At 39.9% G+C, this 15,913-nt stretch overlaps 1 protein-coding gene across 4 annotated transcripts in view; it reads right to left on the bottom strand.

Annotated features, from left to right (window-relative positions):
* Positions 1–15,913, bottom strand: part of hmcn1 (hemicentin 1) — a 725,933-nt gene that overhangs the window by 253,011 nt on the left and 457,009 nt on the right. For all 4 annotated transcript variants that reach the window (XR_005945469.1, XM_041207700.1, XM_041207701.1 and 1 more), the window contains exon 41: positions 2,012–2,187. Coding sequence is in view for 3 of the 4 variants with exons in the window: in XM_041207700.1 (XP_041063634.1) it covers positions 2,012–2,187 (176 nt within the window). In the remaining variant the exon portion in view is untranslated. The remainder of the gene's footprint in view (positions 1–2,011; positions 2,188–15,913) is intronic.

Here is a 15,913-nt window from a genome sequence, read left to right as displayed (position 1 = left end):
TTTTTAAGAAAGTAGAAAGTTATGAATGAATGACTTTTTTAATGTTTTTTTTCACACATCCTTTTGGTACTATAGGGGTCAGTGGCTCTGTACAGACTGTATAGTGGGTGAGTGAGCATGGAAGTGCCTCAGCTTTGCATGGAGGGTGGGTGGAGGGTATGGCTTGGCATAGAGGGTATGAAGGGCTATGAGGGATGGGTACTGTGGCAGAGCTTGGCATGTTTAAGATCTTCTGAAGTGACCTTTCAAAACGTTCCCTCATCCAGACTGTGGTCTACTACACCTCTGAGCCGCCGTGAACCATGAGTCTTTGAAAAGCTGGCCCGACCTCATGAAAATTACAGAGGGCTAGAACATGCCTATCCACACAATAGAGCTGGCCAGATCAAGAGGGCAAGGTTTGGGCTCATGACCCACTCCAACCATACCCTTAACTCACACTGGTGAAAATTGAAGACATCAGGAATGGGGATGGGAATCGTGGAATTGGGTTCCAGGTGCCATTTTTACATCTCCATGATGTCTCACTGACTCCATGAAAACCCAATCCTCAAAGTAGGGCTACCATGTTATTTCTCAGCTTACGTCTCTGCACCTGATAGAGATGATTTGACCAAATTAAGTTCAACAAAACACCAAAGCAGATGGATATCAGGAAATACTGCTTAGGAATATTGGCCCATAACTTGCTGTCAAAATAATGGTGAGGCTAATGTGCGTGCTGTTACTTATGCATAAATGCTGCAACTATTTCAGATATGCATGGTTAAATACAGAAATCCAAAGGTTGCCGTCCAGATTGCACTGCCCTGCTATTAGCTCAGTGTAAACAGCATCTCACTGATTGGTTCACCATTGACATCCAATGAATGGTGTGATATTACTGTATTTGTGGATAGCTAACAACTAAACTCTCTACAGAAAGATGTCACCACAGAAGGAATCCTTTTAGTGACATGATATGTGTCAAGTAGAGACAGCCAACCACTTTGGCACTGAAAATTAACTATTACAACTGTGGAGTTTCATTCCTCTAGGTTCCAATTGTCGTTGACATAAAAAATCAAATTCACCCACCTTAACTTACATATCCCTTTCAGTCCTTGTACTGCTATTTTCACAATGTTTCAATCTGATTAGTTAAGGAGAAACACGATTGATTGCACTGTTCATTCAGGTCCCAAATGCCAAATTTCCCTCACCGCAATGTTATTAGCCCACACTTTCAAAAATCCTAATATGTGTAAGAGCAAGTCTAATTAACAGCAGACATTGTTAGGTACTCTGCTACAGTAAATTATGACCAATAACTTTGAAATAAATTTTTGGACACCAAATCATAAGATTTATTCGCTGCAGCTTGCAAATAGTAGCAGCTAACATTTAAAATTATTGCCAGACTTTCATGCAAAGATATTAAATACATGGATTTTATTATTATAAATTTGACCAAATCTCCCTACTCATCATTCCAGGAGACTTTGCTGATTTCTCGGCCACAGGACAACAGTCTACAATAAATGAAAACAAAACTGCTATTGTGGAAATGCAACTACAGCTTAATATAAATAGTTCAATAAATTTACTTTAGATATTCTTGCGAGGTTATCTTTATAACTTCTTCCCTAAACATGGTCAGGCATGATATAGAAATAAAATATGCTTTTAGCTGTCATTAGTGGTACTGCACAGGCACAATGGTACTTCATTCAATGCTTCCAAGTTTACTACAACATTCTTGTGCTTGATTCAAAGCCTTCATTGGGTTTATGGCATTCACGTGAACTTGATGAATTCTCCCAAACTAGTGAGGACATGTATCAGAGCAAAAGATAGTGGGGATATCAAGGTAAAATGACAACACTATATGAAGAAGCTTTTTCATTAGTTCTTTTGTTTATTTAGGATTCTACAATCAATGCAAGGCTGTTCACAAACATCTATTGCACACCCATAAAAAGAAAACATGCAGAAAGGATATCTGCAGGTGGGTGATGTTGTTATTACTTACCTTTAAAGTACTTCCATCATCAGAAACAGTAAGACCTGGCTTCTTGAGCAGAGGTTTTCCATCTTTCAACCAGCTGAGAGTTGGAGGCGGGATTGCATTACTTTGACACTTCAGCACAATAGCCTGGTTGATAGTGACAGAGACATTTTGTTCTTCTCCCATGATATTTGGTGGAACTGAAAAAAAGTTTTATGTTAGTCTCTGGGTTGCATTTATATTCTTACTATATGCTTCAGAAATAAATCTGCCGCATTGATCTACAGGAATAAATGCAAAACGCTTATTTTGTACTCCAGAAGCTAAAGGCACTAAGTCAGGTCTAGAAGGCAATGCAATAGGGGCCTGACTAGCACTTTTATAATAATCAGTGTTTTGTATGTTTGCATGTGGGACATGAATAAGAAATGTCCTTCATTCATTCAGACCCTACCCTATAGATTGTGAAATGTGAAAGATTGGCTGCTCATTCATAGTCAATAGGCAGGTATTCTAGCCCTCTAATGAAATATGCTAGTTTTAAACATCTCATGTGTTTTGGTTTGGTTGGGAGCAGAAAAAGTGATTGATGTTGCTGGATCCAGCAGCACCTCTATTTTCTATTAGTCAAATATTGACAATAATTGATCATCAGAGGTTTCAGAAAAATGTAAGGCCTGTTCCACTTCTCTTTCATTGGAATGAAGATAACAAGAGGTGCATAAATTTGAGGGAAAAAAAATAACCAAAAGTAAAAATTGAAAAAAATTGCAAAGTCAGTTTTAGTGTGACCAATCATTAATACCCGTCTTGGAGGAAGCTAGCATTATTACGGATCTGGCAAGCAGCATTAACCTTGCTGTCTGATTTGCTTCATTGACAAAGAAGTGCAAAATTGGAGTTGTATGCTTTTCACTATTCATGACTTGGAGAGCTGTACTTGAGTAGGAAAATCTGTACACAAATTCTAAAATTTGGAAAAATTGAAACAATCTACTCCTTTTAATTTAAAGTTATTTAGTTTGAATCATTGGATAAAAACACAAAAAATGACTTAAAATTATATATTTTTTATTCGTTCATGGGACGTGGGTATCGCTGGTTGGACAGCATTTATTGCCCATCCCTAATTTCCCTTGAGAAGGAGATGGTGAGCTGCCTTCTTGAACCATTACAATCCATGTGGTGTTAGGGAAAGATTGAGTTCCAGGATTTTGACCTAATGACAGTGAAGGGATGGCGATATAGTTCCAAGTCAGGATGGTGAGTGGCTTGGAGGAGAACTTCCAGGTGGTGGTGCTCCTACCTGTCTGCTGCCCTTGTCTTTCTAGATGGTAGTGGTCATGGGTTTGGAAGGTGCTGTCTAAGGAGGTTTCGTGAGTTCCTGTAGTGTATCTTAAAGAAATTACACACTGCTGCCACTGTGGTGATGGAGGGAGTGAATGTAGATGTGGTGCCAATCAAGCGGGCTGCTTTGTCCTGGATGGTTTCAAGCTTCTTGAGTGTTGTGGGAGCTGCACTCATCCAGAAAAGTGGAGAGTACTTCATCACACTCCTGACTTGTGCTTTGTAAACAGTGGGAAGGCTTTGGGGAGTCAGGAGGTGAGTTACACACCACAGGATTCCTAGCCTGCTTTTGTAGCCACAATATTTATATGGCGAGTTTAGTTCAGTTTCTGATCAACGGTAACCCCCAGGATGTTGATAGTGGGGAATTCAGTGATGGTAATGCTCATATGGGGTGGCGTGTATTTAAAGGGCTGGTAATTGAAGGCTCAGGTGATTTTGTTTTTTGTATTTTGCTTTTATCAGGTGATTTTGCTTGCTATCGAGCTGCAGGTTGCAACAATTACAATGGTCATCAGATCCAATATCGCCTTAAGTGCTTCGGTGTCAAACCTTGTTTGATAATACTCCTGTGAAGTGCCTTGAGATGTTTTACTACATTTAAGGCACTACATAAACACAAGCTGTATAAAAATGGTTACGAGACAAGGTGATTCAGCCCATCTTGTATTCAGATCAACATACCCTAGAAGCTGTGCAGCTGCACAGCAATCTGAAAGGAGGTCGCACTCAAGTCAGCCCCTTTGAATTACTGTGTATGTTCAGCCTCGCAAAAAATTTAAAAAGCCACGCACTAAAATAAATCACCCATGTACTCCAAGAAGATTCACTCAAACTACTCTTTGCTACTTTTCTGTACGTTTCACTCTCTTTCACACCAAAACTAATCTTCACCAACACGATTTCAAAACCAGCACCCCTTCTCTTAATCTGTAAACTTGGACTACACCACAAACAGACTTCTGTATTTTTGTTTCTCCTAATTTTTGTCCCTATATTTTCATAACTTTGAGGCTAATCATCATCATGACAGAAACAGAAAATTTATGGCCAGACTTCAGTCTACCAAGCACAATGATTGGGCTGCAGATTTCTCATCAACTGATGCTATTGATGGGATATGCTCAAACATCTGGAAGTACCAACTGAGTAGGATCTGCAGTTTAAGTATTTCCTTCTTGCCAGAAACAGAACCTTTCAGTGCTGTATTTTTCACCATCTCATAGTTTGGCTAAAGATTGACCAAACCAACTCAAAAAAAATGAAAGTGGATTCCAGTGGTGGCCATTCCTGGGGTTTTATCTCAATTTCAAAAACTCATCCATTGCAATACTAGCTTTATCTGTCATTTGATATAGCTTAAGCTTAATATTTGAGTAGACAACAATATTTATGTCCATTAAATATTTATTAGAGATAATATTTATCTTTTTGTGGGAAGTTTAGAAACATTCTTAAAGTCTGCAATAAATAGATACATGTAAGACATGTAACAAAACTGCAAATAAACCTGCAAATCATGTTCCACTTTTTGGTAAGAAAATACTTCCAAAAGTAAATTTATGCTTCTTTGTACAATGTCAGCAACTAAAGTGGAATATAACAAAGCGTTAGAAGGCTCAAAGGATTATAGCATTCTGGATTTGTTAGCAAAAAAAGAGAACTATTGGCTTGGAGTTCTAACAGCTGGCAAGGTATATTATGTTGGCCACATGAATCAATGCTGAGTTGGCGCGTGCTCTTCTAAATATTATTCAGAACAGTACAAGCAATATCTGATTCCACTGAATATGTTTGCCAGACTTTTAAACTACAGCTGTGTGAAATTATTCGAAAATAACCTAATTGTTTTTTTCTCCAAAAACTATTCATAATTACAACAGCAAATCATGTTTTATTAGTAATCCTGAACACCTTAACCCTTTGAGGACCAGAAATAATGGATCAGAATAGAAAAAAATCAACAAACTTTTGCACTGTTGCTAGAAGTGTGAGTCGAAGTAGTGAAATACTTTTCACAAAATGTATGCTATATTATATAAAGATTAAAACAAATGCAACGTCTTCATCTTAATAATTTTCTTTTTATAGTTTATGGAAATCATACTGTGATTGTGAACAAAGAACTGTGTGAAAATCTTACAATGAAATAGTGTTACAAATGTGTCAGTTTAGTTCCCATTTCAAATAAAAAAATTGTAATCTTAGTTGTTTAATTAACAAATTGCAGTAGGTAGTATATATCACTGCACAGCCATAATATAGAAGGTGGATTGTTTATGTGCTTCAAACTGAGAATTCAGGAGCAATGAGGGATCATGAATCTTCAATGTATCTTGCATCCCACCCTTCTCTTATTTAGTCCCTAACTGTGACATTTCAGATGCTATACTCTCATAGTATGAACTGGTTTCAATCAGCTGACGTCAAGGACTCAATCGTGGGTAGGAAGCTGTCTCTCTGTAGTTCATTAGATTGGCAAACTGGTTGGCTTTACCTCTCCCATTCTTGTGCATTATATCCTAGGGCCAGTATCTTCGGGTCGGTGAGTGGGGGCGGGCCCCGCTCACCGACGCGTAAAAGGAAGCGTGGTGATGTCGGCCATGCGCCCCGACATCACCGCCCGTCATTCTGATCTTCAGTTTGGCAGGTGCGCACCAGAATCAGCTGCGTGCCCGCCCAACTGTCAAAGGCCTATGAAGGCCATTTAAATCTCAATTAAAATACTTAACTGAGCTGCCCGTTGAACCTTAAAGTTGGCAGGCAGGCGAGGTAGCCTTCACATTTATCATGAAACCTCATCCACAGGTGGGATGAGGTTTCTTGAAGGTTTTTAAAGTTTATTAAAATTTTTAAATAAAATTTATTCACATGTCCCAGCTCATGTGACACTGTCACATGAAGAGAACATGTCTTAACATTTTTTTTTGTTTTTATTAAAATTTTTAAAAATCAAACTGATTTCCCTGAGGCAGCTCTTTGCCTCAGGGAGATATCTGTGCTCTTTCGCGCACATATGTAAAAGAGCGCAGGCCCCGACTCAGCCTCCTCCTCGCCCACACAGGTAGCACTCAGCCTTAATTGGCTCATCCACATAAAATGACAGCACCCCCGATGGGCAGAAAATTCTCCCCTAGATATCTGCTTTCCCAATGACAAACAGTTGGGTTTTTTTTATTCAGTCACGGGATTGTGGGCTTCTCTGGCTTGGCCAGCATTTATTGCCCATCCCTAGTTGCCCTTGAGAAGTGGTGGTGAGCTGCCTTCTTGAACTGCTGCATGTGGTGTAGGTACACCCACAGCACTGTTAGGGAGGAAGTTCCAGGATTTTGATCCAGCAACAGTTCTGTCTAAGCGATATATTTCCAAGTCAGGATGGTGAGTGACTTGCAGGAGAACTTGCAGGTATTTATTCAGATGAAGTGCTCTAACCCACCCCATCAGTTCTACTATGCCATTTCTTGTTTCAGAAGTTTGTAGAATTCGAGTAGGCTGATGTAACATGGCATTAATTGGGTTAATGTGATAGTTTGCATATGGCTGATGTATGAAAAAATGAACTATGTATTTTCTGTTCTTTTGAATAGAGTTTGAAACTATATTTTTTACATAAAAGGCTTTCCGTCTGAAACATATTCTCAGTTTATATGATGTTACCTCCCATTGCTTCCAACGGAATCTGGAGCATGTTCAAACAAGTTCTGTGGAGTGCTGGCTCATGTTGGGAACAGCTGACATAAAACTTGTTCACACTCTAGCCCATATTCAACTTAGATCAGGGAAATCTCAAATGCAAATGCCTGCTCACTTTGTCTTTACACCTGCCTTGATTCCGTGTATGTAGATTGAAGTGCTAAGTTACCGGTTCAACAGATGGTTTGCTTTTAATTTGCTACTGAAGCCCAATTTCCCCTTGATGTTTACAACATGCAAATGCATAATAGAAGCCCAAATCCTCCGTTCCCTGAGAGAGTCGTACCCTGGAGGCACCCCGGAAGATGTGCTGGGAGATCTCCCACAAGTCCCCATGTAAGGACTGCACGGGAATTGCTCAGCTTTCAACAAGCATCTACCCTGCACCTGGAACCCTCCAAAACTCTGATTTTAAATGAGAAACTTTGGCTGGTTCTGACTCACTTGGCAGAATGGTTACTCAGGAAAGGTTAGAAGGATTAAAACCACTACTAACTCCTGGGTAACAATGGTACTGACCACCCCAACCAGCTCCCCCCTGGCTATCCCCTCCCAACCACTCTCCCACATCCCTTGAACACCTAACCACTTCAACCCCTGACTACTCCTCCCAATTACCCCTTGACCTCCCTATCCCCCTGAGCACCTGACCCCCCCCCACCCCCAACTCCAACCTCTGACAACCCGACCCATCCCACTCCCCCAACCACCCAATCCTCCCACCCCTGACCGAACAATCAGTCCCCCAACCCCACCCGGCCCAATGCTTCTCCTCGAATACACCCTGACCACCTGAATCCCCCACCAGCCCCCGGCTAGCCCCCCGCCAACCACCAATCTCCCCACCACCCGACTACTCGCACCCCTCTGGCTGATCATCCGCTCGAATGTAAAATGACACGCGTTGACAGCGGGTCAACATGTAGTCACGCAATATTTCGCCAGCGGGCATGCACCAGAATCAGCAGCCGACAATTAAAGGCCTGTTAAGGTATTTAACAAGGTTATTAAATTAACCTTAATGTTGGATGGGCAGGCCCTTCAATTGGCCCTTTAATTGTTTAAATTATCCTGTCAATGGCCTCAATTGGCCATTGGCAGGTTGGCAGGTGGCCAGCTGATCTCGCTGTGCCCCCGCCTCCCTGAAAACTTAAATGGGGCGGGATCACATCAAGGGTTCCCCCCAACGTCATCCCGCGTAATTTTCGCGTCGGTGAGCGGGCCCTGCCCCCTGACGGAAAAATTCAGCCCTATGTTACAGCTGTTTAAGGAAGTAATGAACAGTGTGGGGATAAAACAGTTTAAGTCAACAGCTTATCATCCGGAGTAACAAAGAGCTTTGGAAAGATGGCATCAAATTTTAAAGCTATGACAAGAAAGTGCTGTCAGGATTACCCACAGATTGGGATAAGGGAGCTGCATTCTTGTTATTTGCTATTAGGGACAGTCCTAATGCATCGAATAGTTTTAGTCCTTTTGAACTAGTTTATGGTCATGAGGTAAGGGGACCACTGAAATTAATTTATGAGAAATTGATGGGTCAAAATCCAGAAACTGCTGTCCTAGATTGTATTGAGAAAGTAGGACAATCAAAATTTATCACAAAGATTGACTTGCTAAAGGGATATTGGCAAATACTGTTGTTGGAGAGACCAAAGGAGATACCGGCTTTTGTGATGCCAAATGGACTATATCAGTTTAAAGTCATGCCGTTTGGTATGAAGAATGTACCTGTGACATTTCAAAAACTGACAAACAAAGTAATTGCAGGTCTAAACAATTGTGCTGTTTATATTGGTGACTTAAAAGATTTTAGCCAGACGTAGGAGGAACATTTACAACATCTGGAAGAATTATTTACTCGATTACAAAAATCTAATTTGGTGATGAACTTGGCCAAAAGTGAATTTGCAAAAGCACAAGTTATGTATCTAGACCATACCATTGGACATGGGGGTAAGGTGGCTCCAAGAGATGTGAAAGTCAAAGCTATCATGGGTTTCCCAGTGCTTACAACAAAACAAGACATTTTGAGATTTCTGGGCATCAGTGGGTTTTACTGGAAATTTGTACCAAATTTTAGTAGTGGGGTTGCTCCACTGACTGAACTATTAAAAAAGAACAAGAAGTTTCAATGGACACGGGAGTGTTAGAAGGCATTTGATTGTTTGAAATCTGTATTAACTACTGCACCAGTTTTGGCAGTACCCAATTACACCAAGCAATTTAAGTTGACCATTGATGCATTGGAGCCATACTGTTACAAGGAGATGACACTGGAAATTAAAAACTGAAAGGGTATTTTTCACAGAAGTTGAATGCACAACAGAGAATATATTCAACAATTGAAGGGGAGATGTTGGGTTTGGTGTTAGCATTGCAGCATTTTGGAATCTATGTGGCAAACAATTTGTCAGGAACAATTGTTAATATAGACCACAATCCTTTAAAGTTTCTGGACAAATTTCAAGACAAAAGTGCAAGGCTGTTCAGGTGGAGTTTAATAATGCAACCATTTAATCTACAGGTAATACATGTCGCTGGACAAGAGAATCTGATTGCAGATGCATGATCAAGTGTTTGAAGCTTAAAGGGAAAATAGAACATTTCAAAACCAGGACACTGAACTGGAATGATTTCTGCTGATACCAAGGATTTGTATATATATTGTTATACTAATGCATGCATCTGGTAATGTAATAGAGTAAGTATATAGATAAGTATAGGAAATAGTGTAAGGTGGGTTAATAAAAATGAAGCCGTCTTTTAGAATTATAACAGTTCATTTTTCAATAAGGAGGGGTATGTCAAGAAGATAAAATAATGACTATAATGTTATTGGAAATTATTTTAAAATAGAGTTCAGTGATGTCGGTGTCTATGCGTGTGTATGTGTGTGCATCTTAATTGGATTAAAGCCAGGTGGACTAGAGGCTGTGGTGTATAGAGGAGAAGTAGGTTTAAAATGGTAATTAGATAAACATAGGGAAATAGAAGGTAAGGTGTAAAAGGGGGCAATTTGCATTTGTAAATAGAACATTCAAAGGAGAGGGTAACATATTACACCTAACCAGGTGAAGCTCAGAAACAATGTGCTTATTTTTTTAAAGCTTATTAAAGTGGGTATTATGAAAGGGTTTTATTATTAGAAGATTTGAAGTTAAAAAAACCCTCCTAAATGAGAATTTGCTTCAAAGAGGAAAATATGTATAAAGGAAGAGAAGGTTGTCGGTAAAAAGAGGAGGGATTCTAAAGCCTCCAGCCTGTAAGCCTCAAGTCTGCCTTCAAGGACCCAGAGCTGAAAGAAGCTCATTTTGAATGTGACTCATTTTGAATCCGTGGTGTGCTTTGCCTAGGGTCTGTTTCAATCTATGGTTTTACTGTTGCCTTATCAGGGGTCAAACTGAGAGTCAGATTAATTAGGGGGGTTTTCTAGTTATTAAAGTAGTAATTTTGCAGACATCTGTTTGTGCTTGTATTAATCTTGTATTAATAAATGTTTAATTTAGTTTTATAAAAAAAACTCTTGAGACTCGGTAATCTTATTACTACTGAATTCAAAGCCTGTATCTCAAAACATACAAATTGCAAAAATGTGTTATGACAGTTGTTTCCAGTTTTCCCCTGGGGTTTGAACAACTCAGCCTTTACCATCGGCTGTGTCATAATACGCTACAGATGTGAATTTCCAGCTGCCGTGTCAACTGGGGATGGGGAGAGTACTCAAAATATTGGTGGGTGTATCATTAGCCTTTCAGGTTCATTTGTTGGTGTGAGCTCTGACTCCTCTGACATTTCTGATTCTTCTGACATTCCAGATATCCTAGGTATGAATTATTCTACATGGCACTTCCAGATTTCTGTTTGCAGTTGAACCTTATAATTGAGGGAAACTTCCCTCCTTACTATGGTTCCTGAGATCTACTTCTGGTTGCCAATGCAATTTCTAACAAAACACCCATCCATAATGAAATGTTTGATAGTCTGAGAGGTACCCTGGTTATTCCTACACCCATTTCCATACCTCATAAGGGTCTAGAGGCTGATACTAATGATTCAGCTCAAGGGCTGGGTGAGGTGAATTTATTAAGAAATTCGGAGGGAGAGGACAAGTCAGAGATGAGACAGGGCTCACCTATCACTGAGTCTGCTAGGAGGACGTGAAGATCTAATAGGAAAAGAAAACCTCCTGCTCGACTTTCTTCTGAGTGCTTGTTTGGTGATCAATCCAAGGTATACCTTGAAAGTGTCCTTGCACGTTTGATTGTGAATTTTGTCCCTAATGCAAGTATTGGTAGCCCTTTGTGTGGGCAGAACAAAGCTGTTAACGGTCTATTACCTGTAAGGAGCATGAATTTGCATCTATGTACATTCATATAAAATTTCTTCAGCACAAACATGATGGCCAAAACTTCTCATTCTATCTGAAGATTTTTCCACTCAGTCTTTGGAAATGCTCTTGATACAAATTGTATCAGCCTTTCATCTCCATTGAAAAAGGCATGAAAGAGCTGGTCCTACTTCAATAGGGCTTGAATTAGTGGCAATCATTATTGACAGTCCTGGGTCAAAATGTATCAAAAATCCCGACTCTCTAAATGAATGCATGAATTCATTCCCTGCTTTTTGTAACCATTAATATTCCCGAGTTTTTTCTAGCAGGGTCATCAATGGCATAATTCTGTGTGCTATTTTTGGTACATTTCCAGAAATATGTAAGCATACCCAGGTACGACCTCAACTGAGATACATCTGTAGGTCTAGGTATGTTTTCAATTTACAGTAGCTTCACTTCTGACTTGCACATCTATCCTGTGTCCCAAAAACTTAACCAAGTTACACTTACATTTGTACTTCTCTCTGACCTTCAGGCTTCATTCCTCTAAGCAGGTCAGCACTCTGCTTAGGTTTCGCATGTCCTCTTGTGACTGACCCATGACCAACATATCATCCAGGTATACCTGCACGCCAGGAACCCCTTGAACTCCTTCCCCTTGCATTTGCCAAATAGCTGGTGCTGTAGTAATGCTACATACCAATCTATTTTATTGGAACAAGCCTTTGTGGGTAGAAAGGACCAGTACTTCTTTAACTGTTCATCTAACTCTAATTGATTGCAGGCATATGCTAGGTCTAACTTGGAAAATACTACTCCTTCACTCAAACTTGACAGTATGTCTTCAACATTTACCTTTGGGGCTACCCTTGGGCTCAATATTGGGTTAATTTTATTCTTCTAATTGCTACATTTTTGAGCAATACCATCCTGAGACTACAATGGTGCCTGAACTCCATTCACTGTGTGGTACCAGTCTGCATTTTTGAAGATGATCCAATTCCTGTCCCATCTGCTTTTTCATTGCATAAAGGACTTTGTATAGCTTTGTTCTGACAGGAATAGCACTCTCTTTCACAGTCATCTTGTCCATAACTTGCAAGAGCTTACCTAACTTTCCATCAACTTTGAACACATACTCACAAAGCTTAAGTACTTCCCACTTCATTACTGACCTTGATCTACTGATTTGCCTGGAGATTCCCACTTCAAAGGAATTACTTCTAACAATCTCTACCTAGTAATATGTACTTTGTACACTCTACAACATACAAATTCAGCTCACCTTTGATGTTAGCCCATCTAACCTTCACCATCACCATTCCAGTGGGCTTGATACTTGCCCCTGTGAAACTGAAAACTGACTTGTTTGCTTCTAACATGGCTTCATAGAAGGCCAAAGGTACCATTGCTACACTAGACCCAGTACACTAGATCCATGCTAACAACCTTATCCTGTATCTCTGCTAGAGCTATTATTGTCCATTTGCTAAAACATGCATCATTATACAACTTCAACCTTTGCTTCCGATTACTTACATGGTTCTGTTGTTCATGCGAATATTATTTTGGGCTTTGGCATTTCCTCTAAATGGATCCAGCTTTTGAGCAAATGGCTGATTTAAACCAACACCTGTTAGGGTGATGATTCTTTCCATATCAAAAGCATGATTTTTGCCTGTCACTGCTCCTCCTTGTCCTGTGAATTCCTTCTTGGCTTTCTATACACAATATTTATCATGGCATCTGATCCATCCTGCATGAGTGCAACTCCCATCCGTTCAGTTCTCATCGCCCATGTCTCCTCTGCTGTTACTTCATGTGCGAGCACGTGGTCCACTACTGCTCAAAATGTTAGCCTCAGATTCGCACCCACTATTTCCATAAACTTGAGTGCCATGGATTCACTCTGTAGACCACTAATAAAATTATCCCGCAGGTTTTCATCCAATTTGTCCCCATAGTTGCAATTTAGTGATAAGTGTTTTAACTGTATGACATAATCACTGTTTGCCCTTGTTGTCAACTAATAAATTTCTGTCTCCCAACCACTGTCATTGGTGTTTTTTCAGGTGTTTCTGTAGTACCATTTTTAAATCCTCATGCAGTTTTTTGCTGGATTTGTTTGGTGTTACAAATTTGAAGTTTATAAGATTGTTATGTTTTGGCACTGTCTCTTTAATTTAAGGTAAAATGGTGGAATGAAGGGGGTAATTTGACCTGCTCTGGATTCTGTTTAACAGAATGGGTGGCTTGGTTGTTAAAGGTTAAAGGGGAGACAAGGTTGTTTTACTGGGAAGAACATGCAAGATGCCCATACCTATAGACAATGGCAAGAGCATCTGTGATGACGTAGAATAGCTTTGGTTCTGGAAGAATAAAGTGTCCACTTAAGGGACAGAGTAAAGTATAACTGTGGCATGGAATTTTTGGTTGTTTTAAAAGTTAAATGGGCAAACATATGTAGTTTGGAGTATAAATTGCCTAAAAAATAGTGTTCTGTCAATGTTGCTTTTAGCTTATTTGTTATAATAAAAGACTTAAAACTTGAAATCTTGTCATGTGATCCTCTAAGTCACTCAACTGAAGTTCAAATACCTTTTAAAAAGTTATCAGTCTCTCCAGGGATCATTAACACTGGTGAAACCAAGTTTCACGTTACCCCATAATAGTGTATTCCTATTGAATTCAGCAGAACAGCCACTACCTCTGTGTTATATGCAATATAGAATTATAGAATGATTACAGCACAAGAAATCATTTGGCCTCTCATGACTGTGCTGGCTCTCTGAAGGAGCAATTCACTTAGTGCCAATCTACTGTGGGTAGATTGTTAGTCTCCAAGTCACACAGGGAGATGTTAGGAATGTCAGGTTTTATAAATGGTTATACTTTAAACTGTCTATTTAATTCCAAGATAGAATAGAGTTGGGAGTCTAGAGGGTAGCTAATTAGCATCCCTATCTGGATAGGGGAGACAGTGGCATAGTGGTATTGTCACTTGAGTAGTATTCCAAAGACCCAGGGTAACGCTCTGGGGATCCGGATTTGAATCCCACCATGGCAGATGGTGAAATTTGAATCTGATGATGACCACAAAACCATTGCCAATTGTCTTGAATACCCATCTGGTTCACTGATGCCCTTTAGGGAAGGACATCTGCTGCCCTTACCTGGTCTGCAATGTGGCTGACTCTTAAATGCCCTCTGAATGGGATGGGCAATAAATTCTGACCTAGCCAGCAATGTCCACATCCCATGAACGAATAAAACAAAAACGAGGCCCATGGAGATGGGCTTTGAGAGGGGAAGAGTTCATGGCAAGCCATTGTAGTATTGGTTTACAGGATTTTCTAAAGTATCACTGAGCCTGTCAGAGACAGATAGGTCTGCAAGAATCAAAGAAAGAGCAGAGGAATAGAGGCAGCCAGTCCTGCAGGTGGAGCAGGCAGTTGGGAGTTTGCACTCAGATTGAAGAGACCAAGTTCATGAGGATTTAAATAAGACTAGAAGATTCATTTACTAGAGAGCGGATAACCCTAACCATGAAAGTCAGTCCTGGCATTTGAATTTACTTAGCTGGGAAAGGAAAAAAGAAGCAGGCCGTTGGGAACGTAGAATAGCTTTGGTTCTGGAAGAATAAAGTGTCCACTTAAGGGACAGAGTAAAGTATAACTGTGGCATGGAATTTTTGGTTGTTTTAAAAGTTAAATGGGCAAACATATGTAGTTTGGAGTATAAACTGCCTAAAAAAAGTGTTATGTCAATGTTGCTTTTAGCTTATTTGTTATAATAAAAGACTTAAAACTTGAAATCTTGTCATGTGATCCTCTAAGTCACTCAACTGAAGTTCAAATACCTTTTAAAAAGTTATCAGTCTCTCCAGGGATCATTAACACTGGTGAAACCAAGTTTCACGTTACCCCATAATAGTGTATTCCTATTGAATTCAGCAGAACAGCCACTACCTCCATGTTATATGCAATATAGAATTATAGAATGATTACAGCACAGGAAATCATTTGGCCTCTCATGTCTGTGCTGGCCCTCTGAAGGAGCAATTCACTTAGTGCCAAACCCCTGCCTTGCAAATCTTTCCTTTTCAGATAAAGAGCCAATTCCCTTTTGAAAGCCTTAATTGACCCTGTCTCCACCACACTCTCAGGCAGTACATCCAGATCCTAACCAGTTGCTGCTTAAAAAAGTTTTTCCTCATGTTACCATTGCTTCTTTGTCAATTACCATGAATCTGTGCCCTTTGGTTCTCAATTCTTCCATCAATGGGAACAGTTGATCCCTATCTACTCTGTGCAGACCCCTCATAATTTTGAATACCTCTATCAAATCTCTCCTCGACCTTCTCTTCTTCAAGGTGAACAGTCCCAACTTCTTCAATCTTTTTTACCTAACTGAAGTTCCTCATCCCTGTAACCATTCTCACGAATCTTTTCTGCACGTTCTCTAAAGCTTTCACATCCTTAATAAAGTGTGGGGCCCAGACTGGATGCAATATTCCTGTTGAGGCCAAACCAGAGTATCATGCAAGTTTA

This window comes from Carcharodon carcharias, chromosome 16 (assembly GCF_017639515.1).
Source record: "Carcharodon carcharias isolate sCarCar2 chromosome 16, sCarCar2.pri, whole genome shotgun sequence".
Taxonomy (NCBI): Eukaryota; Metazoa; Chordata; class Chondrichthyes; order Lamniformes; family Lamnidae; genus Carcharodon; species Carcharodon carcharias.
Note: the sequence above shows the minus strand (reverse complement) of the source record. Positions and strands in the feature narration are given on the sequence as shown.